The following is a 23,426-nucleotide window of genomic DNA, read 5'->3' on the forward strand; positions in this document are numbered from 1 at the left end:
ACACTTCCCTTTGGATCACAGAACTACTCAGTCATGCAGCTCTGCAGTGCTTCATAAACTGCTCTGGCAGAGTTAGTGTGATGAGACTGCATGTATACCACTGAAGTGTTAATCTCTTGGCAGCGCACATGTACCGAACCACTCTGACTACAGCGCTTGCTTGATTAATGAGATTGCAGAACTTCTCCCAGCGCTACTAAGAAAGGGACAGGATTTGGGAAGTAAACATTTTGACAGAATTAAGTTAGTAGAACATATAGTTAGGCAAAATCACTTTACGTCTATTACTGTTATGTTTTAAGTGATTGTATTGCTCGAAAAAGAATACAATAGCATATAGTGGTATATGCAGAGATTGAAGGAGACGTCACCTTCTCTTTCTTGAACCAAAAATTCCATGCACTGTGATTTGTCTGAAATGACAGATATTACAGATATCTCTCACATATTCTTAAGCTGGTGTTTGTGACTAATTGGTTCAAGAAGCCTTTGTAAGGGGTAGGAAGAGAGGGAAGAGAACGCCATGACAGCGTGTCGATCAGATAATGGTGGCCCCGTCACAGGTTGTCTCTGATTTCAACCTCCATGATGTGAATTTATAAAGTAGCTATTTCCAAAACACTTAGATTGATAGTCAAACAAAATGCACAAGCGATAGATATTTTAATAAATCACTGTAAAAGGGGGTGGGTTATGTCGATCTATAAAAGACCAAAAAGCAATATAATGATAACGGAGAGATAAAGGGAAGCTAGGGAAGATTTTGTAAATGATCTTAGCAACCCTAAACTGCTTTGTTTATACCAGCACTGCATCAAAGCAGGACTCACAATTATGTTCTGAATATATATATATATATCCACATACTTCTGGTATGTTTGTAGATTAAAATAATCTGTTCACATATTTCTTCTAAACATAACGGTCTCCAGGAGACGGATTAAAGATTTTCAATACATTGCTCAGTGGTTCAATGAAAGCCCTATGTTTGCATGTCACATTTCATTTATAGCACAATGTGCTCTGAGCTCTAGTTACTGTGAGCAATTTCAAGCAGGGTCCATGCTGCAGAACTTTATCAATATCGCTCGCTGTTCCAACTCTTTTCCCATTACTTTGCTGTCCAGACTTTCTCTTACACTTGAAAACAAATCCCTCTACAGAACAATAAACAATACACTGCAGCTTCGCCAATTACAGGATTCAGGCAGAGTATATTCTGTATTCTTCAGCGTTCATTTTAATATCGGAGTTGGCAGAGGGAACTGCCGCACTCTGCATTGTCTGGGTCCTGTGCTCATATTAACTCTTTGTAACAATCTACATTATTTTATTTATAACGGAGATAATTAAGGGGACACTCCAGCCATCATATGCACTTTAATGCATATAATAGCTAAGAGGTCTATTAATATTTACACTGTGTCCTCCTTTTTTTGCGGAATCCCTCCATTTGCCCTTTTTAGCACCACTGAATTGTAGAAATCTAGTGGCATCAGCTTTTTGTGGAGAATAAACCAGATGACCCCATAGAGCACACTTTGACACGAAAGGCAATCACAACTACACTTCTAAATGGCAACAAATCAAAAGAATTGACTCTCCCTCGGGCAAAAACAACGCAGCAACCCATATAGGCCAACAGCTCAATTTGTCCAGTAATTCCAACAGGGAAACGGATGATAAGCTAAGACACTAACGTTTTGGTTAAATCCTGTTGACATTAATGGCTACCCTGATTACCATAGACAGTGGAAAAAATAAGAATTTTAGACATTTCACTGTAGATGTCTGTATACTGCGATTTCTGGGTACTGCTAACGATAATTCTTAACCTGTGCTTTTTAAAAGGACCTTCCACCCATAACCTTGGCTGCCACCATTCCTGAAGAATAAAGCATTATCCTTATGATATCTTATGTTTTCTATGGAGGCAAGGGTTTTGCTACATGAGAAAATGGCACTAAACAGTTAATCGGGAGAGAAATTATGCTACTCAATTTCACAGATTTAAACCAAAGAACATTTTTAAGTATTCCAACCACCTGTTTTTGTATGAGGGATGCTCCAGCGCTCATATCTCTGTGATATTACAGATGGCATATTGGCAATTTACTTTTTCTTTCAGCATATACAAAATATGGGGCTCTTACATGCCTGTGCTACACTGCACTTTTCTCTCATTTATTCAATAACATTTAACAACTATGGGCATATGTCCAAATGGTTATTCTGATTTCAAATTTGCCAATTAGATTTTCTAGCTGTGCTTACATTGAGTGCTACTGCTGCTCCGAAAAGCTGTTTTTATGTCAGTGCCCTTACTAATCACATGGACACTTATCACTCATTCAACACTAAACATTCTTCTAGTTATTGAAAAACACAAAGTACAGACCTCCTTTTAATAACTAACACAATGATCTAATAACACAGTGAATATAGCGTGTTTACATTCTTTAACTACTGAAATAAGGTTATGCCATAGAAATGTAGATGCTGTGGATGCTTGTTTTCTCTGGCATACAATATTAGGTGATTTTATTGTGATATAGATATTAGATCATGTTGAATAAGAGCATCAAGGTTAAAAAGATACCATTTTGGCCATTTTTACGCCTGTGCCATTTGTCAAATGAAGACGGGACTTGTGAAGCATTGAAAGCATGTGTGACTCTACAAGTTGCTCTGTAAATGTTGGTCTTCCAAAAAGCGCTGGACTGTTACCAAGTGAACAATGTAATACTTGTGTCTGTTTACATGTATATAGATTATATTGTATCATCTGTGGTCAACAATTCAGAAAGTCAGAGACCCCACACCATCTTAAGGATTTGGTAAACAGAAGTTTATGTTAATTCTTAAACACTGATTGAAATGCTTCTGGTGGTGTCCATAGTGAGCTACTTAAAATAAGGTGCAATATTAATTGCAAAGTTAACTTCTACCTAACAAGTGACATTATTTACCTAGCGTGGAGTTTAAAAGTGATACTGTTTCCCTGTGTTTTGTTTCTAGAGATGACCAGTCATGTTTGGGGTCTGTGATGGGCTCAGAAAAGACAGAGAGTGTCCGATCCTGGCTTGGGTCCTCATCCAGCTGGACGTTACCTTCTGGGAGCAGTGTGGATGGACGACTGTCAAGGCAATCAACATCTGATAATATAAGTGTTCAAAGTTTAAGGTAAATATTTGCGTAAATGTGTTTTTGTAGCATTATGCGACCTAGTGGCATGTATTATATAGCTGGAGTACTGGTGCTTAAAAACATGAATATTTTGTTAATTTGTTAACTTTTTACTCCCAGACGAGCCTTGGAACAGCAGCATTGTCAGGAGCCAAATAGTAACCAAACCAAAGGGGCTGTTTCTCCCCATGAACTATAAATATATATAGTTATTATATATGTATATATATATTTTTTTTAAAAACCCCAAAAAACAAATGTTGTGCTTTGTTGCCATGATGAATTTCAGAAGTTGTGTGTATTTTTTTTCATTTGTTTTCAGTTTTATGTTTGAAAAGAGCTAAACAATATCACAAATATTCAGTGTTAAAACTAAGAAACGTGATAACATTTGTAAAATCATTAGGGCCCATTCATGCACCAGTGCTGCCATTTAATATGGAATTTATACAGGTAAACTGTCAAATTAAATATTAAAGTAGAATATTGGAGAATCCCCTCGTTGCAAAATAAAGCACTCATCATAAATCTGTACATCTCAAACCTCATGTGAGAAGAAATTAAATAACAGATTTCATCCTGCTTTACAATATGAATTCCCAGCTTTGAAAGATTAATTTCATCATTTGTGGTTTGAATGGTGTATATTTCACTGTACCAGTGAGTAATCACATACAGCTTGTGTTATAGCAAGAATATGTTAATGGTCAACGGTATCCTGACCATTCTGGGAAATATAATACTAATGAGATATTTGATATTACAATGCTGGTCTCTTAGGTCTCTTCAGTTGGAATTTAGAAGTTAGAATCATGTCAGACTTGCTTATATCACTTTTTTTGGGGAAACGCAAATATAGGTCCCCAGCCTAACCATGCCCTGTAGAAATGATTCTGCCATCCCCTTCGTTTATGGTACTAGCATGCTGGTGGCACAAGGTGGTGCACCTGGGTTCAATCTTGGGCAAAGCTACCAAAAGGAAAATGTGGAACCCTTATACCAGAGGCCAGCTGTTCAGACGGATGCTTGGTTTACTGAAAACTGTGCACAGTTACCTTTTAAACACCAAAAAGCGTCTGTGAAAGAATTTACCAGGCAACAGAATGATCTGATCAGAAAAAAACTGATTGACCATGTTGTTTACTAGATGGATGTGACGTAGACCACAGAACATAGTCATTTCAAAACATCAATGTTGTCAAGCTGTCTGCAAAAAGTAATCGGTATTCTTTGTAATTAATATTTGCTGAACCAGTTGAATAAATAGATATCTATGCATTAGTGCATATAATGAATAAGGTGGATGTTTTTCCAGGGTTGTATCTTATAAATGATCAACATCTCTGCTGCTGAGTTGCACCTATTAATTTTCCAGAACCTGGTTGGTTGACATTGTCAGCTTCTCAATATATTTAAAGATAGGTGATAATAAAGTTGTAGACTGGAGCACCCAGTAAAGGGAAGATATGGAATAGCTTAGTTACTAAAAAAGTGGTGGAAACTGATACATATAGGATTGTGCCTATCATTAAGCACCCTAAGTACAAAATTATTATTAATAATGCATTCATTTTGCATTCAAAGAACACTAGAAGTTACTTCTTCTATGTGATGCATGATCCCTTTATAGCTACTATATGCATGTGTACAAAATCACTATCGCACTCAGCCTTTGTGTAAAGTAAAGATACCGAAACTAATTTAAGTTTTAAAAATTAAAACGTGTGTGGTTTTTGTGGAAAGATGGTTCCTTTAATTAAAGATATCGTAACAGCACAGTGTGCAGCCATTGAGAACAAGTTTGACAATGTCACTATTCCTGTAAAAAAAGTGTAGTAGAAGTATTATTAAACACTCATCTACAGACACCAGACAAGCCAGAAGGCTTGGGTTTCCATCACCTTTTACCCACCATAACTTATGTAAATGTAAAAAAAGTGCAAATATGTATATACGTTTTATCCCAGTTATTCAACATAAACCTTAGTTTTTTAAGCCTACTGATTTCCCATTTTGTATGCGTAACTTGGCAAGTAGCTGTTTTACCTAAAGCTACTGAAGGTTTCAAGAGCAATCAAAGGAGAACAAAGCTGGATGTATTCATGGGAGGCATTTATTTTACTGCAAAGGAATCACCATAAATATCAATTGAAGGAGTAGAAATCAAGAAAAAGCCATGTGCAAGTTTAGAGTTATAGCTCAGAAAAAAATGATTTCTGGAGCTTGAAATGTAATTTTCCTGTTTAGACTCTAAGACTTTGTTGAGAAATGTTTAATGATGCCGTGAACAGTAAAGTGTCTGTGCTCTAACTTCCGAAGCGATTTCCACTCTCTTTGTCACAGGCTGTGTGACAAATGCAGCCACGGGTCCTCTGTAATTTCTTGCAAGTTCTCTTTGATAAACCAGCTTTTAGCCTTCACTTGAATATATTAAATTGGAGAAATAAAACAATATATGTACTTTATAGTCACAGTTCCATTTAAATGGACTGTCATTCACATTTTTTACATTGGAAAATTAATCCAAGCTAGATTTTGTTCTTTTATTTCCACAAATTCCATGGTAGAATAAAGTTAATTCCCATGGAATCAGGTTTTGCCCTTGATCTACCCGTGTTCTTGCTATTGATCCAGAAGAAGACAAATACCCCACACTGAAACTACTTCAATTTATACTTCAAAAGGAGGAAACTTCCTTCCTGACTCCAAAACAGAATTACTCAGATTCTTATTAAAAGATGCTGTTCCACCTACTCTGCTGAAATGTAATACTTTTATAACTCAATGCAGCATTAAAAACATGTATTATTATATATAATTATTAACAATAAGAATTATTATTTTTCCTAGTTGGATGCCCAGACCTTTTGTAGAAATAACTCTTTAACCATTTTAACTCATTATTGACATTCATCATTTTGGCTGGGAACAGTTAATTGTCATATGGATGTTACAATAGAAACGGAAAGAAGCTTATTTAACATTTCTGGGTTTTTTATGTGATTAAACCTTTAGTGGAAGGAATACAGTGATGATCTTCAAATTTAATTTAAGTTTATTTAAGCTATTTGGGAAGTGGAACGTCACCATTAAAATTTGTATCCCTGTATATTCTGCTTTCTTTCAAATAAAACATGTATGTAGTTGTTAAAAGCATTAATTGATTTTGATGGTACAATAACTGTAGGTAGTGAATTCAGCTGATTTAGGTGAATACACCTTTCCTTGGGGTCCTTGTACAGTTATGTCAATGGACAGGTCACTAGTATATTTTATTTCCAAATTGCTTCTTGTTTAATGATTGTTTACAATTTCCAAGTGCATTCCGTTCCAACTCGATTTCCCAAGAAATAACATCTATTTGCTACTGTATTACTAAACATAATTGTGTACTACACGCAAACAGTGAGATGCGGCTTTTAATGCATCCTGTAAGTTCATTTATACAGAAATTAAAAAGAAATGGGGATAAGAGAGAACCTTGATGTACTTTACTTACCACTGTTTATCAAATGGACGACTTTCCATTAACAACAACCCCCTGAACCGTTTCTTAAACCAGTTTTCAGTACAAAACTATCCCCTTAGTCTGTCTTTGAATTTGTAGAGTAACCTTCTCAGTGAAACGGTATCCAGTGCTTTGGCAAAAGAAAATAAAACACATCCAGTGCAACAGCCTGATCTATATTTTACTTGCTTCTTCATAGAACACAATTAAATTAGCCAAACACGATCTCTCTTTAATTAAACTGAGAAAAAGGGGGATGTGTGCACAATGAAGGAGTAATAACTGTATTAGCATCTACTTCTAATAGAGGTTGGTCAATTCATGTACAACTCTCTTTGTAAAGTAAAACTTCTTTACATTACATCTAAACCCTTGACCCTCACGTTTTAGACTATGGCCTCCTGTTCGTACATTTCTTATCTGAAATTAACTTCCCTCCTGTACTTTGTTAAATCCCTTGTTAAATCTTCTTTCCTCCAGGGTATGCATATTAAGGTCCCTTAATTTTTCCTGACCGTTTTTATCCTGCAAGCCATTTACCATTTTTGTAGCGCTCGTCTGAACTTGTCTCCAGAACTGTACACAATACTCTAGGTGAGGTCTGACCAGAGAATCGAAACGTGGCAGAACCACCAATCTTTCTGTTACTAATGCTCCTAGCTAAACAACAAAAAGACATATGTATTGTTGCCATTTAAAATTAGGTAGGTTTATAGCATAATGTGGGAGAATGGAAAGTGAGCTCTCACCACAATAATAGGAAAAAAAAGTATAAAAAGTATCTTAAAATTCCAGTAAAAAACATATCTTAAATTTACGGTATATAGCATATTCCACGCACTATAGATCACGCAGTACAATAGTGTATAGAATACACACACTGGCCTAAATATAGTAATTTGGTTCCTTCACTCACCGTAGACTGGTCTATCCACTGGCCTGTATTAAATGGACAATATGAGGACAATCAAGACTATTGCAAATGTATATGTATATTTACAGACAATCATTTCAAAGTTTCTTTTGCCAAATAGCAAATCACTAGCTTACCAATTCAATATTCAGATTGTTTGGTAATTAATAATCATAATATGTGAAAATCGAATTGGATCTGAATAAGAAACTCTAGAATAGTTTTTATTGGCGAAATAAATGAGTACAATATAGTTTGTCAGTTTGAAACATAGTTGAGTGTGCCCTTTTATATCCCCATCATATGCATTTGCCTCTTACAATAACGTGAGTGTCCCTTTAACTGTGTACAACCTTAGTTGAGGAATTGAGTAGATTAGACCACTCTGGCTGTGGATTCTTGACTAAAAAGATGAGTATAAAGATTATTAAGTATTGGCAGCCAGGGGCCCCACATAAATGTATCAATGGAGTCCACTGCTTTGTCAAAATGCACATTGCCTTTCCGTCTCTCTGTATCTGTCTTTCCACCCATCCATCTATCTATACATCTGCCTATCAAGCCATCCATCCATCATAGCCAGCATATAGTGAAAAATGGAAAACATAATGAATTTTAACGTCCAGACTTATTATCTAACTCATTCTAAATGAACAGAGGAAGCAATTTTTGTGCAATATACATTTTGTCCTTGATAAGGTATTCCGGATTATATTTTGTTTTCTTGGAAATTCACATCAAAGCCAGCATGTTCTTTATGTCTCTCGATCAATTTATATCTCTTATTTCTACAGAAAATCCAGCTGGTGGTTTTGTTTCCTTTTTGTTCTTGAATGTGAACATTTGGCTTCAGTGTGCCGTTCTTGGCTGATTTTCATAAACCTACTTTATTCCGCTTGCAGATTGTAAATCATTTTTCATTTCATATGCAGCCCTAACAGAAAATAGTTGGAAATAAATTATGATAACAACTTCGTACAATCTCTTTTTTTCAAGCAGGGTTTTTACATTTTTTTCAGCTCTCAAAAAGAAAAAAATAAATAAATCAGAAAACATTAGAAACCAATGCATTTTATTATTGCTATTATCATTAAAGAGTAATGATGATGATAAAAACAATGGTTTCCATTGGTGCCTCTAGACCGGTTTTATCAGCTTCCTTAATACATTCTGGCGGGGCTTAACTCTAATTGCACAAAGATTTAAGGTACGTGTACAAGCTGCCACTTTTCTACTCTCCACATATTATACATACAATCAATCAATTTTTTTCAGCAAAATTCAGAATGAACAATTGTGATTTGGCATTCAAAACACATTTAATCTCCATTCTAAAATACAGCCTTGAAACACATTTCTGTAAGCACATTTTAGATGAACTATGAGCATACATCAATCCTAAATAGAATGATACCTATTTATATATCATTGACAATTGCCTTTCCTTTTTATTCTTCCTCAAGACCTGAATGTTAACAATCCGATACCAAATTGATCTAAATCACTTGAAAAAATTTGGGGTCACAAAAAGCAGTAATGGCACTGCAGTGCACATGCACACATTTTAACAATTGAATACATTATTGTTATTTAATTCACACTGGTTATTCATTTTTGTGCTTGTATGAAATGAACAAAGGGAAATACGGTTCCAGTAATATGCGTTTGTTTCTAGCACATCAACATATAGAATGTTGCAGAGATATTCACACCTGCTATGTACAACACCATTACCCAGTTGTAAACTTACCAGTTTGTGAATTAACAGTGCTGCAGTTGTTAAAATAATTGTTTTAGGAGATATCCATTCTCCACTAGGTGACCCAAGATACCTGCGTGGGCTTCAGAAAACTTGTCATACAGAACAGTAATGTACTGAAGCAAATGTTGGGAGGCTTTCCAGAAATCGCTGGCTAGTGTTGTGTCAATCGTGGTTATGTATTATCGATGACCATGCCTAACAATAACAGTACTTTTTTTCATATTATTGATGAAGTTAACCCAATGTAGCTATTAATGGAATTGTTCTTGTATTCTACATTTTTTGATCCAGATAGTGGGACTGATTTAATTCTGTAGTTTTGGTGGAAGTTTACTACATTATTAATAATTTCCTATATAAGTTTTTACCTTTGGGAGTTTTGTATATAAGGCATGGAATGTGTTGAAAACACAGTGTATGCAACCTGCAATTCCTGATCTTGTTATGAAATAGTGTCCTTAATGACAGCTGTGCCTTGTGGGGGTGGTTTGATGTCTTAGGTGTATACAGTTAATAGGACAATGGAAGGCAGCAAAAACAACACATCTCTTATTGGTATCTGCATTAGCTGACATACAGTACATAATATAGCTTTAAAATGATATCCGCAAGCACGCAGTATTATGTTGCAGTTATCACAATATTGTGGAAGCTAAACCAATAGCATTTTAAGTGTTACATTAAACATGTTACAAATTATATAAAATACAGTAGCTTTAACACCATCAAGAAGCTGAAGTGTGTGGATGAAATAACCCAATTGTGTATTACTGTCCAATAAAAACATTGTACTGTATATTTAGAAACGCATGCAGGTTTATTCACTAAACCATAAGTTCCATGTCAATTCACAAACTATGAATTATAAAGGGCTGGGTCCAGTGAGCCTCTTCTCCATTAGTGGATTTCTGAGGGTTCATGATTATCACGTCACAGATGTAGCTATGCACTTGAGGGTCATCTCAACCCTTCAGCAGGATAACTGAGGTTTAGCCTTTTATAACATTTTATCTCATTTTGCACAGTGGATTTTTATTGTGATCTGTACGTTTCACAGTTATATTGGTACCCGATGGGTGTTAAAAGATAATAATGTTACTGGTAGCACAGCTCGGAAGACAAGAGATCTTCCTTGTAACTGGCTTTTTAAGCAGAGGCACGCGTGGGAGGGGGTAATCACTTTTAAGGTAAAGCAGTTCCGTTATATATGATGTTATCTCCCAACTTTGTATGACAAGTATGACAAGTTAATAGTAATAATTACTTGCCTCTGACTCTTCAACCTCGCTTACATACTTGGGTATCTTCAATCTGAAACCACCGCTTGTCTAAGTAGATTAAAGCAAATGACTGGGAAGTTAATTAAGACCGAAGCAGTTGAACAATTAGGTAATGCTAAACTATCCCTAAAAATGCGTTCAAATCCCCTTGATATGTTAAATATTAGATATGTTATAGAGCAGATTAGTTTGCACAAAAGCCATCTCACAATATCTATTCTGAAGCCTTTTCCATTCTTACATTTGCCATGTAGTGTACATTTACTGATGCAAATGTTAGCCTTTATTTTACAAGTTTAGTTTGGGTATCAGTGACTTAATATAGGACCTTTTTGTGCTGCCTCTCCCCAGGTCACAGGGAGTCCCTTAATGATAACACTACAATTAATAATTTCTGTCATTTGTTGTTTTTTTAGGATCAAGGACCCACAAGATCAAGATGTTAGCAGGCCAAGTTCGGCATTAAGCGCCAAAGGGAAGATATATGGAAATAATATAGGCAACTCAGAAAATGAGAACACAACAAACCAATCTGAGCTGGGAGCTAAGATGGGTAATGTAACACCAACACTAGGAAGGAGACACATACCAACAGCAGATGATAAGCTGCCTCGTTCATCATCGGCACTCTCTGAGTTTCTAGATGAGTTGAGAAAGAAAAGGGCCTCTGAAAAGGATCAGGCATCTCTAGTATTAGAAGAAGCATCGTCATTACCAATTTACCGAACTACTGGTGCTTCCTCCCTTAGACGCCGCGCCAGTCTGAAGGATGACAAAGAAGATGATTTATCTCTTACACTTGATAAACTCTCAGGTGATAGGCCATCTACAAGCCAAGGATTAATGCGTTCATCAAGTCTACGATGTCTGCCATCTGAAAAAAATGACCCATCACTGTCTCCAGCTGTTAAACGAATTGCAAAGTTTGGATCCTGTGAATCTCTCAACCAACCTCAAAACGTTGTAGGCATCAAGAACACCTCCAGTACATTTGTCCAAGATGCTGTCCCTTCTGTTAGACTAAAGCCGTGGAGATCTTGTCTTGAAACACCAGTGGAAGACGCTGCAGAAAACGTATTAGGGAACCAACCTCTTGTATTCCAAAACAAACGCTATTCCAGCTTGGCTGAGGGTCTGAATGAGAACAGTCCATCAACCTGGAAAGTGTCAAGTCTGAGTTATGAGAGAAAGTTTCCAGATGATGCAGAACACATTCTTCCTGCTCTTCGAAAGGCTCACTCAACTCAAAATATATCCAAATTTTCCAAGGATAGGCGAGAGGGCCAGCGACCATTGAGTGTCCATTTTGGAGATCTACCTAGAAATGAACCAAGCACTTCATCAGGGGTTTTAAAAAGTGCTCTTAAAAAAATCCCAAGCATTGGGGAAGATTTAGGTAATCTGTCTGATTCATCTTCATCTTCTGGTTCGGTCATTTCATGCAAAAGCGTTGACAGCATCAAAAGCAGACCTTCGGTCCAAAGACTGGAGGGAGAAGGCTATCCTGGAAAACCGATAACATCTGAAATTACACACGAAAATAAGAGGCCTGAAGCAGAAGGCAAAGAGGATGATGTAAATAGCATAATGAGGAAATATCTTCGAAAATCTGATGAAGAACAAGGTAAATATTTCTAATAAAAAGAACATAAACCTTCAGCTTCATGACTCCTTCAAGTAGTCATGTAAAATGTACAGATGTCATAAAGATTAGTTCTGGTTGAAACTGGTAAAAAGTGGTGTAATCATCAATTTGTTGCTATGGTGATTGCTCTACTTTTTCCACATTGTACTTAAGTTGTTAAACGATTGACAATTGTGTTAAGTTTCTCATGTAAAGCTAGCATGAGTCCAGCCCTTGATTCCTCTGGTCTAATGACTCTAAATGCTGTTTTGTGCAATTCATTTCCCTACATATTACCTGTTATTAAAATTAATATCAACATGCTCAAGTCAAGATTTTTAGCGTATGACATGGTCATGAATTAAAATGCAGATTGAAATTCCATCAATGGCAATTATGCATACTAATGAATAATATTAGAAATTTTATTATGTATGATAAATGTTAACAACTGTTGTGTTGTGCGGTGACATCCTCGCTCCCAGTACAAATTGAATGAAGGCTTTTAAAATGGTCGTCTTTAATATATTAACAATTAATACATTAACATAGCAAGTCACAGTTAACTGGTAATCCAATCAACAGTTAAGTGTGTGTGATAAGTTGATTTACTCTTCATATAGTGACAGAGATGTACATAGTACATATTTATTTAATCAGATGAAAATATCAGATTCAATCAAGCAGAATATAACCTTGCAGTATCAAAACTAGATTGAGTCCCTGAACATTACAGCAAGCAGATGGATAGCTTTTCCAACAGTCTGTAGCCTTGAATGCGTTGCCTTGTGTCCTCATCCATTTAGATTGTACACATACATTGTTTTTCAGTATTTTTTTTAGGAAAACAGCATATGTGCACACTAGTTTAAAGGTGTGCTGCAATGTTATAGCACATAACTCTACATTTCGAGTGGCCAAAAGGAGAGATTGTTTGTTTTATGGGGTGTTAGGAACATGGCTAGGGGACAGGGCTTTACAAACGCTATTTATGTACTTTAAGTATTTTTTATTTAAGTTTAATATAAACTAAAATACACATGATCATTTTAGCAATGCTTTAGAACATATTACTAATAAACTCTAATAACATCTTATGGTGGAAATATTCATACCCTATACACATACCTAGGAACTTCTGAGCTCCGGCTACCTGGAGCCTTCCTTTGCAGGAAGCGGCCAGGACTGCCCACTGACGTCAGCAGGTGGTCCCGCTTACGTCGGTGGGAGGTCCCGCTGACGTCGGTGGGAGTTCCCGCTAACGTTGGTGGGATTTCTTGCTGACGTTGGAGGCGTTCCCGCTGACGTCAGCGGGAAATACCTCCATTGAAAGGGAAAATGGGCAGGGAGCGGGGCGTGTCAAGACCCCGCTCCCGCAACCTGGAGGATTCAGGTCAAACCCGGAGAGTTCCCAGGTATGCCTATACAGGGTGGATACCTTGTCCTTACTGTCATTTATTGTCATCAATTGTATGTAATTGTAAAATGTAATCTACTGTGAAAAGATTAGCTCAATTTACAAAGAAAATAATGCACAACCAAATGAACAGGTAGTTTATAAGTTGATTTCCATGATGCCTCTCTGGAAACTTTAAGACATGCAAAGAACTGTCCTTTTTTATAGATGTTATCTATTCACCAGGAGAGCAAGCGTGACAATCAAATGCAGGTATATAGTGTGACAGTGTTCTAAAAATACATTAGTATTGCTGAAAAGTTTTGAAGAAATATTTGCTTCCATTATGAATGCATTTGGCATCACACCTGACTGATGTTTCCTATTTCTCGTCCATCTCATTAAATCTTTTCATTACCAAGTGCAGGCTGACTAAGTTCATGGTCCATGCCTCATTAGACGACGATGAATTTTCCCAGTTAGCACAAGTATATAGCAGTTGTAGACAACAGAGCTCCGATGGAAAAATGAATCCAAAACCCATTAGTTATCTAATACAAAAAGATCCAGATACTAAGGACAGTGAACAACATGCTGTGCGGGCCTAGTAACCAAGCTGTCAATAATTTACCAAGAATTTGTAATTTGTCTCTTGAATCCAACCAATGCTTTTCAGCTTCACTAATTTGATTATCAACCTGTGCTCCTGTGTGTACTTAGAGGCATGAAAAGTAAACATATTTGGTTTTTCTAGTGGGTTCTACCCATGTTGCAACCAGAGGGGCACATTATCGACCCATGCATTACCCCAAAAGGTTTGTGTTGTACAAGTGGGTTCTGCTGCCAGTGGGTTCTGTATTTATTGCCAGACTTCATATCATACAGTATAACCAGCGTAGTATTATGGTCATGTAGGGTGGGGGAGGAGACAGTCATTTCTGTTAAGTAACTGCAGATTATATGTCAGGTAAAAATCCATGCCAAAGAGAACTGATGAAAAACGAGTGAAGGAATCAATGCACGGTGTAAAAAAAAAGTTTTGACTAAATGGTGAAATTCATATCAAACTTACTGACGTAAAAATAATTTTATGGAAAGTAGCAACTGTGTGTTTATATCAGCAATATGATCATTTAAAATAGCTTAATGACCTGATTAGGACAGCAAGGGTTAACACAGAAATGAAAGATTTTTATGCATTTGTCAAATCATTAATTTTCTGGAACTCAATGAATAGAAAGCCTGTGATTTAGATTTGCCGTGACTAAATTAGAGTGGTAATGAAAGTCAGTTGTAGGTCTTATCTCCTCCCATAACCAATTCATGAAGAAGCCTTTTTAATTGTGAGACTTTCTAAGATTAGTTGCGGTGAAGGCATCACTTGCAATGCTGACGATCTTCTGACATAATGTATGTATTTTCTGTACAGGTATCCCGAAATGAGAGTCCCTGAGTCAGCGTTCTGCATCGTATCTCAGAGCACGAGAATGTAAAGATGAATATATGACGAAGAAAAGATGTTGGTTTCTTTCAATTATTGTGTTTCTTAAAAATAAAATAGTAGTTTTCTCACCTTTAGTATGCTTGTATTGTGTTATGTTATTGGGGTAAAAATAAATCAAGCATGATGCATGTACATATGATACAAATCTACCTGGTTCGATTATGCAGGACCGTATACAAACCAAGGTGTTATAAGTACGTAGGAATATTTTTATAGTTTAATATGTTTTTTATAGTGTTAACCATTTTTAGATATATTACTGCGGCTATTCACTATATATAATGTTTACTATTGTGTCTTTGAAACAAGGTTACTTTATGAATGTGAGACCTTGCAATTGAATGGGTCATATATAAATATCTAGCTATTGCCAGACTTCTACAAAAGCGTGTGTCTTAAATGAATTATTACCTACCCTTACACAAACAATGAACTAGGCACAAGGGGATCATCAGTGTCAATAAGTGTTTTTTGTTTGCCTTTACGGTGATCACTCTCTGACCATGCTTCATCCTAAAGCGAGCTTTAATACCCTCACCCGACGAGTGCATAATTAACAGAAGTAGGGCGTTGTTATCCCTTATACCTCTACTCCCCATTAATCACTTGATACAAAAAATATATTAAAGCCTAGTGTTTAAGGTAATCCTAGTTGGTGCTTTTAGCAGCACTGGTGATGATACAAGCCAACAGTGTTCATTGCGAGAGCTTATTGCGAGCTGGTGTTCAAATGAACAATACAAATTTGCAAACATTGTAAACAATTTTGAATAAAGGTTTCCATCAATTCATTCACAAAATGCTGAACATCAACTAACTATTAAATACAATATATTCAAACACATAAGTCAAGCAGCATGATACCACAAGCAGTGAAATCGAAAGACACATGTGCCCTTTTGCAGATCATAAACTGTCCAGTGCATATGTGTGATATATTACATCTACATAGATACTGTCTGATGGGTTGAATAACATGAACTGTTAACATATGATGTCACTACATCAAACCCTTGAGTGCAGTCCGCAGTAAAATTAAGGTGGAGTGAACTTACAGCAACATGCAGAGATAGAGAAGAATTTAAAAATGATTTAATTGTTCCCCTACAATTAAAATGTGCTAAAATGAAAAGTAAGACCCAAACTAGATTAAATGGTTATGCTAGCTTGAGTGCTATATAGGATCCCGTTTTGGATTGGAAACCAGGATTTAAGATCAAAATGATTACTTAAACTAAACATATTATTTCCTGAATATGCTTTTAATGTTTACAAAATAAATGTTATGTGATATTAGTTTTTTTATTCTGAAAGGACATCTTATTTGTACCCTCATGTAGATAACCCTTTTGTATTAGGGACTGTTTTTTGTCTGTATTTCTTAAATATAGCAACTTTTCCTGCCCCCTTAACCAAGCTTTCATTCACCGAGCCACTGAGGTGCCATCACTTTCCGAAATGCTACTCAACTACTCTTACTGTACACATTTATTATGATACAAATGCAGACGCTGCAACATAAGACTCCGTGGCACTTTGATTTGTTGAGCTTACAGGTGTAAACTGTAAATATGCGTATGTCTCCGACGTGTAGCCAGTTTTATGAAATATAGGTAACAGGTTTTTTGCTCAAACAAGCACAATGTGCTAGAAAGATTGTCCCTCTTTTCCCTTGGGAGTTGTATATCATTAATGACATGGAATAACTTAAAAAATATAACTTCTAGATACACAGAATTTATATGCTATATGACCATTTTGGATGGGGTGGAAACACACAGAGAAATGTACACTTTAGTTATTAGGAGTATGTACACTACATTGCATTACCTTGTATTACATAGCTACTTTCTGAGTCTCTGACGTTCCAGGAGAACAAAGGTTCAACTTGTTAACCCAAAGAAAGCTTTTAAGATCAAACCTGTAGGATTACAGCTTTGTGACATTCCATATTATGAAATGATCTAATTCTGAATTGGTCTATACTGGGAGACAAGGCCTATCATATAGTAAGTTCAAGAAACTACAATAAAGGTGCTTTCTTAAGTATTCTTATAGTTTTATGTGTGCAATCTATAGCTTACTTCATGAAATTATGTAAGGTAGTAAAGTCTGTGCAGGATGTCATTTCTCTGCAGATGGATTTAGGTAAAATTGAAGAATGGGCAGTTAATTTACAGATGTGTTTCAATATAGATAAATGTAAAACTATGCACTTGGGTGAGAAAAACAAAAATGCTAATTATGTTCTAGATTGTGTGTTGGTTAAATCATCTATGTAAGAGGATTTAGGTCTGTTGACAAAAGATCATCGCAGGCAGCTGTTCCCAATACAAGCAAGATGGTGTCATGTATTAAAAGGGAATATGCTAAAGAGATCAGAACATAATTTTACTCCTTTACGAATCATTGATAAGACCGCATCTAGAATATGTAGTGCACTTTTGGGCTCCAAAACAAAAAAGCACATCCTAAAAATAGAAATGGTTCAAAGAAGGGTTACAAAAATGAAAATTTCAGATATGAAGAAAGGGTGTCAAAATTGAGATTTTTTTTGTCTGGAGAAAAGACCTATTTGTGGGGATATGATAAACCTTTACACATATGTTAAAGGTCAATATAAAGATCTTCCATAAGATCTTCCATAGATCATACCTTCCAGACAATACATGGGCATCTCTCAAGATTGGAAGAAGGAGCTTTTGTCTTAAACATAGGGAAGGTTTCTTTACTGTTAGGGCAGTTAAATTGTAGAATAGACATCTAATGTAGTTTGGGCCAATTCAGTGAATATATTACAAAAAAGTTTGGATCCACATTAAATGGATATAGGGTTACCACAAGTAAAAGTATATAATGTTGATCCAGTGTGAGTTTGACTTCCTTTTTCCCTTTAATATGACGTAAGTGTCTCAGTGGGTTGTTTTGTCTACATCTGAATCAACTAATGTAGAGGGCAGTTCTGGATAGAATTTGTTCCAGGTTCTGTATCACCTACTGATTTAAAAAAATAAAATATTATAAGCCACCAAATTAATTTTAAGTAAAAAAGTACATAGAATGACATACAAAATACCACAAATGCATTATAAATGGATACGTGACTTTCATCCCTGCTGTAAAAAAATGCTTGAGAATGACTCTGAAAAGCAAAAAAAAGAAGAATTACGTGTCAGCAATGTTGTTCTGTTAAAATAAAAGCCCTGCTTCCTAAAGTTAATTGTGTGGAAATGACTGTCTATTTGTAAGTGATACAAGATGCCCTGGGTCCATATGTATTTTAGCCAAATTTCCACTGAGAAACCAGTGCAGCTGATAGCAGTAATAGTGTACCTGGGTCACTAAATAGCCAGCTAAAAATAGACAACAAAATAAAAGCTGATTATTCTGTAAAGATACATTTATGACCATAGTGCCATCTGTTATCTCATAGACAGGTTAGATGCACCACTGACTCAAATGCTTGAAGTGAGCACATTGTTGCATCTTTGTAGCTTTCATGCAGTGGAACCATACAAATTGCACTTAGAACAGAAAAAAGAGAAAAAACATTCTCTATGTATCGATTTAATGTACTTCACTGAACAAATAATGGATCATTCTCCTTGGGACCAGCCAGGGACTTTGATAATGTGAAAAAAAGTTTTTTTTATAGATTTTTCTTAAGTACCGTATATTCCGGCGTATAAGACGACCCCCAACTTTTCCAATTAAAATATAGAGTTTGGGCTATAACTTGCCATATAAGACTACCCCTCTACCCAGTATACAACAACCAGCCAATCACGGCAAGCAATGTACCTTACTAGTGATTGGCTGGTTGTTGTATACAAAGCCTGCTTGGATTGGGTGGGTCAGCTCTCCCTAACATATGCCTGTCCACACACACACATGTATAGACATACACTGCCCTCACACACCCCTTCCTTTACACACATATACACGTGCACAACAGCTTACAAACACACATATACACATACACTGCCCATACACAGACATATACATACATACACTGCCCTTACACACATATATATATATATATATATATATCTACACATACTAGCATACGCCTGTCCATACATACACAATTATACACTGCCCTCACCACACACCCCTGCCTTTACACACACTGCCACTCTGTGTATGTGTCCCCCCCGAGATATGCTGCCACTCTGTGTCCCCCCCCCCGAGATGTGCCCCCCTCCCCTAGACTTACCAGTGCAGACTCCCGGAGTCCAGGGTGTCTTGCGGGGCCGGCAGGGGACATCTATTCTACGCAGAACGGTATACAACTTCCAGTGCCGGCACTTCCGCCTGCACTGGTAAGGAGGATTGTTAAAGCTTACCACGCAGACGTTTACCGGCGAGCTTAAACAACCTCCGCTGCCGGCACGTCTGCACGATGCGCTTAGACAACCTCCCGTGCCGGCACTCCCCCCGTGGAAAGTGCTGGCAGGGGAGGCTGTCTGAGCATATCAGAGAGTAGGATGCAAGTCCCCTGCACCGCTGCGGGGGATCTGTATCCTAACCCTGCCAGACCTCGAGCTCCCTAATGCTAGTTAGAGGGAAATCGTGATCTCCCCAACCAGCCCTGCTCATCGGGCGCCTGCTGATCAGGGCTAGTTGGGGAGATCACAATCTTGCACCTACCTCGGCACGGCCCTGAAGACCGGCCCAGGGGAGGCGGCTTCTCCGCTTGCCCCTCCCCTAGAGATTTGTGATTCTCCTGTCCGGCTCAGTAAGTTTTAGTACCCGGCGTATAACGGTATATACGGAATATACGGTAACCGGAATATACGGTAACACATAGAACATTTGCTATGTCATATAAACTCAGAATAATTGAAGTTTAATTAACCCCTTGATGACAGTTGATGTGCAAGGCATGTCACAAAAATGCATCCCCTTAACGACAATTGACATGCCTGGCACATCATGGGTTAAACAAGCATAGCAAACAATCAAATCTTTGCTCGGCTGGTGTTGCTGCAGTGCCTCAACATTGAGGCATCCAGCAACACCAAAAACATGCCATGGTCCCATATGATCACTCCAAGGAGTGGTAGTATTCCCCATAATGAAAGACTGTATGGCTTTCAATTATGCCGGTGGTTAAAAAAAAAGTAATCAACGATCACCTCCTAAGCTTAGCCAGAGGCCTCGTTTGAACGCTCCTATGAGTGTTTCAAATGGCCACCTGCAGACATGCTGCCTCTTATAAGATGGCAGCGCCCAAAGGGTCTTTCCAGAGAACTATGCCAGATATATGAGAGCTGTGATACTGCAGCCAGCCATGCAGGTCAATGGAGGAAGTCCTAAAATTGGCACTGTATCCTTCCAAAAATCCTGCAATTAAAATAATTAAAATACCAGCCCTTGAAATACCCTGGGGGGGGGGTAATCTATTTTTCAAACATATATGGTTTGATTGGGTAAATTGAATTGGACGCATTTAAAGTTCAACATTCAAAAATGTGCACTTCCCTTATGTGTGCCCTTTTGCCCCCAAACAACTAGGCAAACCTATGCATAGGTGGTATCACTGTACTCAGGAGATGTTGCTGAGCACATATTGTGTTGTTTCAAAGTGACATATAACAGGAGCCGTTAATTCATACCCAAAGCAGAATGTGTGTGAAAAAAAACACAAACAAGAAGTACTACGGCAAACTTTGACAAAGGTGGATGGTAAAATACGTGCATGGAAATAGGTAAAATATCAGCATTTTAAATACCCTAGGGTGTCTACTTTTTAAAAATATATGGTTTGATGGGGCAGCATTCAAAGATGTCTCAAATGGATGGGCACAGGATCACCAAATGTTAAAGTTCAATATTAAAAAAAATGTGTGCCCTTTTGCCCCCAAACAACTAGGCAAACCTATTGAACATGAAAATATTAGGTATTTCTAAACTCAGGACAAATAGTAGAATCTATTTAGCATTTTTTTTCATTATCTTTTGTAAATGTGTAAAAGATTTTTCAAATAAAAGTAAAAAAAAGAATTTTTTTCAAATTTTTTATCATATTTTATATTTTTTTATAGTAAATAAGATGATATGCTCAAAGAAATAAATCTAAACATAGGCCTTCTTGTCCTGAAAGAAACAAAAATCAATATATAACTTGTGTGGGTACATTAAATAAGAGAGGGACAAAAATTACAGCTTAACACAAGCATTACAGAAAACTTAATACAGCCGTTGTCACAAAGGGAATAAAAAAATTAAATTGAAGGGGTTAACATAATAATGGTTTCATCATAATAATAGAGATGAAATGAAACATATCAGCTCATTGACAAAACTATACATCGATTGATTAACCAACCCTGACAAGGTTTTCCTGCAACAAAGGTCACTCTTCAAAGCAAGAAATGTTTAGCAAATAAACCAATAAATGGTAACATTCTAATACAATCCGAACTTGGCCAGCATGCATGATGGCCACACGCTAGAGATGCTCTGCATATTTAGTATCCTGAAATTAGTGTCAAAACACTCAGACATAATAATCTTAGAGGAAAGGTAAAATTAATTTCATCCAGCCAGTAGATGCAGTCACTATTTTTAATAATGAATTAATGCCTTAAGGCAAGCTGGTGGGATTCTGACTAAATGCTGAATTCATACACTGTGTCCCTAAGCTGAAGACAGAAAATATTATACAGGTATAATTGTATATTAATGTTGACAGACAACAAGCCAGACGTGCTTAGGTTTTATCCAATATCTACGTTACCTGCCTTTTGTCATGCAGAGGGATGCACGGAACTGGAAAACATAGTGTTGGAGAGATGAACGGCACTAGGGCCATAACTGCGAGGTGATGGGTAAGCTTGAGCAGCCTAGCCAATGCCTATGCTTATTCTTATTCTTCATGTGGCATCAGTCTTGGGCACACAACCTCTTACTACACACCAGACACATTGATGGCATGTTATCCTTTTTTTTGACCAGCACAAATACATGGAACGGTCATATTCAGTTTATTATATATGATATACATATGTTATCATTAAAAAATACAAAAAAAATACAAATTATACAACCCCCATTGCAAATCAGGTTTGTTGTAAAAATTTACAGATTTTCAGCTGTTTGCAATGAACAAAAGCAATTGAAATAGCTCAACACAAAAATGCAATTTATAATGACTTCTCCAGTCTCAAAATTATTCAACCCCCTGAACAGAATCCCTCATAGCACAAATATGCAGAACAGATGTTGTCTCAAGCACACCTGATGCAACTAATCAATGGCTTCATTAGTTGCATCATGGAGCTTGAGCTGCAACACATGAAATACCTGAACTACCTATGGGTTTGTTGAGTGTCACGTTCGCCTGCATGTCAGAAATATGGTCAAAAGTCAAAAGAAGGGTCCAAAAAGTTAAGAGAAGAGATCACTGCAGGGGCATGCTTAGAGTATTTGGCACCCGGGGCAGGTCCTGTATGTGGGACCCTCTACAAAAATAATAATAAATACGTTTAAAAAAATAACATTTACTGGACAGATATGGTACAGCATAACTCCTATCACTGTATACTGAGCCAGACATTTATGGTGGTACAGCATATACCTAAGATAGACATTGACGTGGAAAGACCTAAAACAGCCTGCCTCTGCCACCTCTGCCCGTTTAACAGCCTGTCTTTGCTGCCTCTGCCCCTGAAACAGGCTTCCTGTGCCACCTCTGCCCCTGAAACAGCCTGCCTGTGCCACCTCTGCCCCTGAAACAGCTTTCTTGTGCCACCTCTGCCCCTGAACCAGCCTGCCTTTGCCACTTCTGCCCCTGAACCAGCCTGCCTGTGCCACCTCTGCCCCTGAAACACCCTGCTTGCACCCCCTCTGTCCCTGAAGTAGCCTGCCTGTGCCACCTCTGCCCCTGAAACAGCCTGCCTGTGCCACCCCTGCCTCTGAAGCAGCCTGCCTGTGCCAACTCTGCCCCAAAACAGCTTCCTTGTACCATTTCTGCCCGCGTTAGACGGCTGTTGCCTGATGCGTGGTACCCGGGGCGGCAGATGAAAAATACCCCCAAGTGACTGCAAAAGTCCTGCAGCAAGACTTGGTGGCAACAGGCACTGAGGTTTCAGTGAGCACAGTAAGGCGCATACTAAACGCAGAAGGTTTCCATGCAAGAACTCCAAGACGTATACCACTACTGATCCAAAAGCACAAAATAGTCATCACAAATAAGCCACAGAAGTTTTGGGGTTCTGCTCTGTAGAACGGTGAAACAAAACTGGAACT

The 23,426-nt window shown here is 37.4% G+C and overlaps 1 protein-coding gene across 1 annotated transcript in view; it reads left to right on the forward strand.

Annotated features, from left to right (window-relative positions):
* The window catches only part of LOC149290215 (unconventional myosin-XVIIIb-like), a 219,670-nt gene extending 204,493 nt beyond the window's left edge, over window positions 1–15,177 (forward strand). Inside the window, exons 41-43 of the mRNA XM_089489442.1 lie at window positions 3,019–3,183; window positions 11,066–12,273; window positions 15,099–15,177. Coding sequence (XP_089345568.1) covers window positions 3,019–3,183; window positions 11,066–12,273; window positions 15,099–15,112 — 1,387 coding nt within the window. The 3' untranslated portion in view covers window positions 15,113–15,177. The remainder of the gene's footprint in view (window positions 1–3,018; window positions 3,184–11,065; window positions 12,274–15,098) is intronic.
* Window positions 15,178–23,426: the final 8,249 nt, after the last annotated feature.

This window comes from Sceloporus occidentalis, unplaced genomic scaffold (assembly GCF_023333645.1).
Source record: "Sceloporus occidentalis isolate IW3139 unplaced genomic scaffold, rSceOcc1.0.p SCAF_40, whole genome shotgun sequence".
NCBI lineage: Eukaryota > Metazoa > Chordata > Lepidosauria > Squamata > Phrynosomatidae > Sceloporus > Sceloporus occidentalis.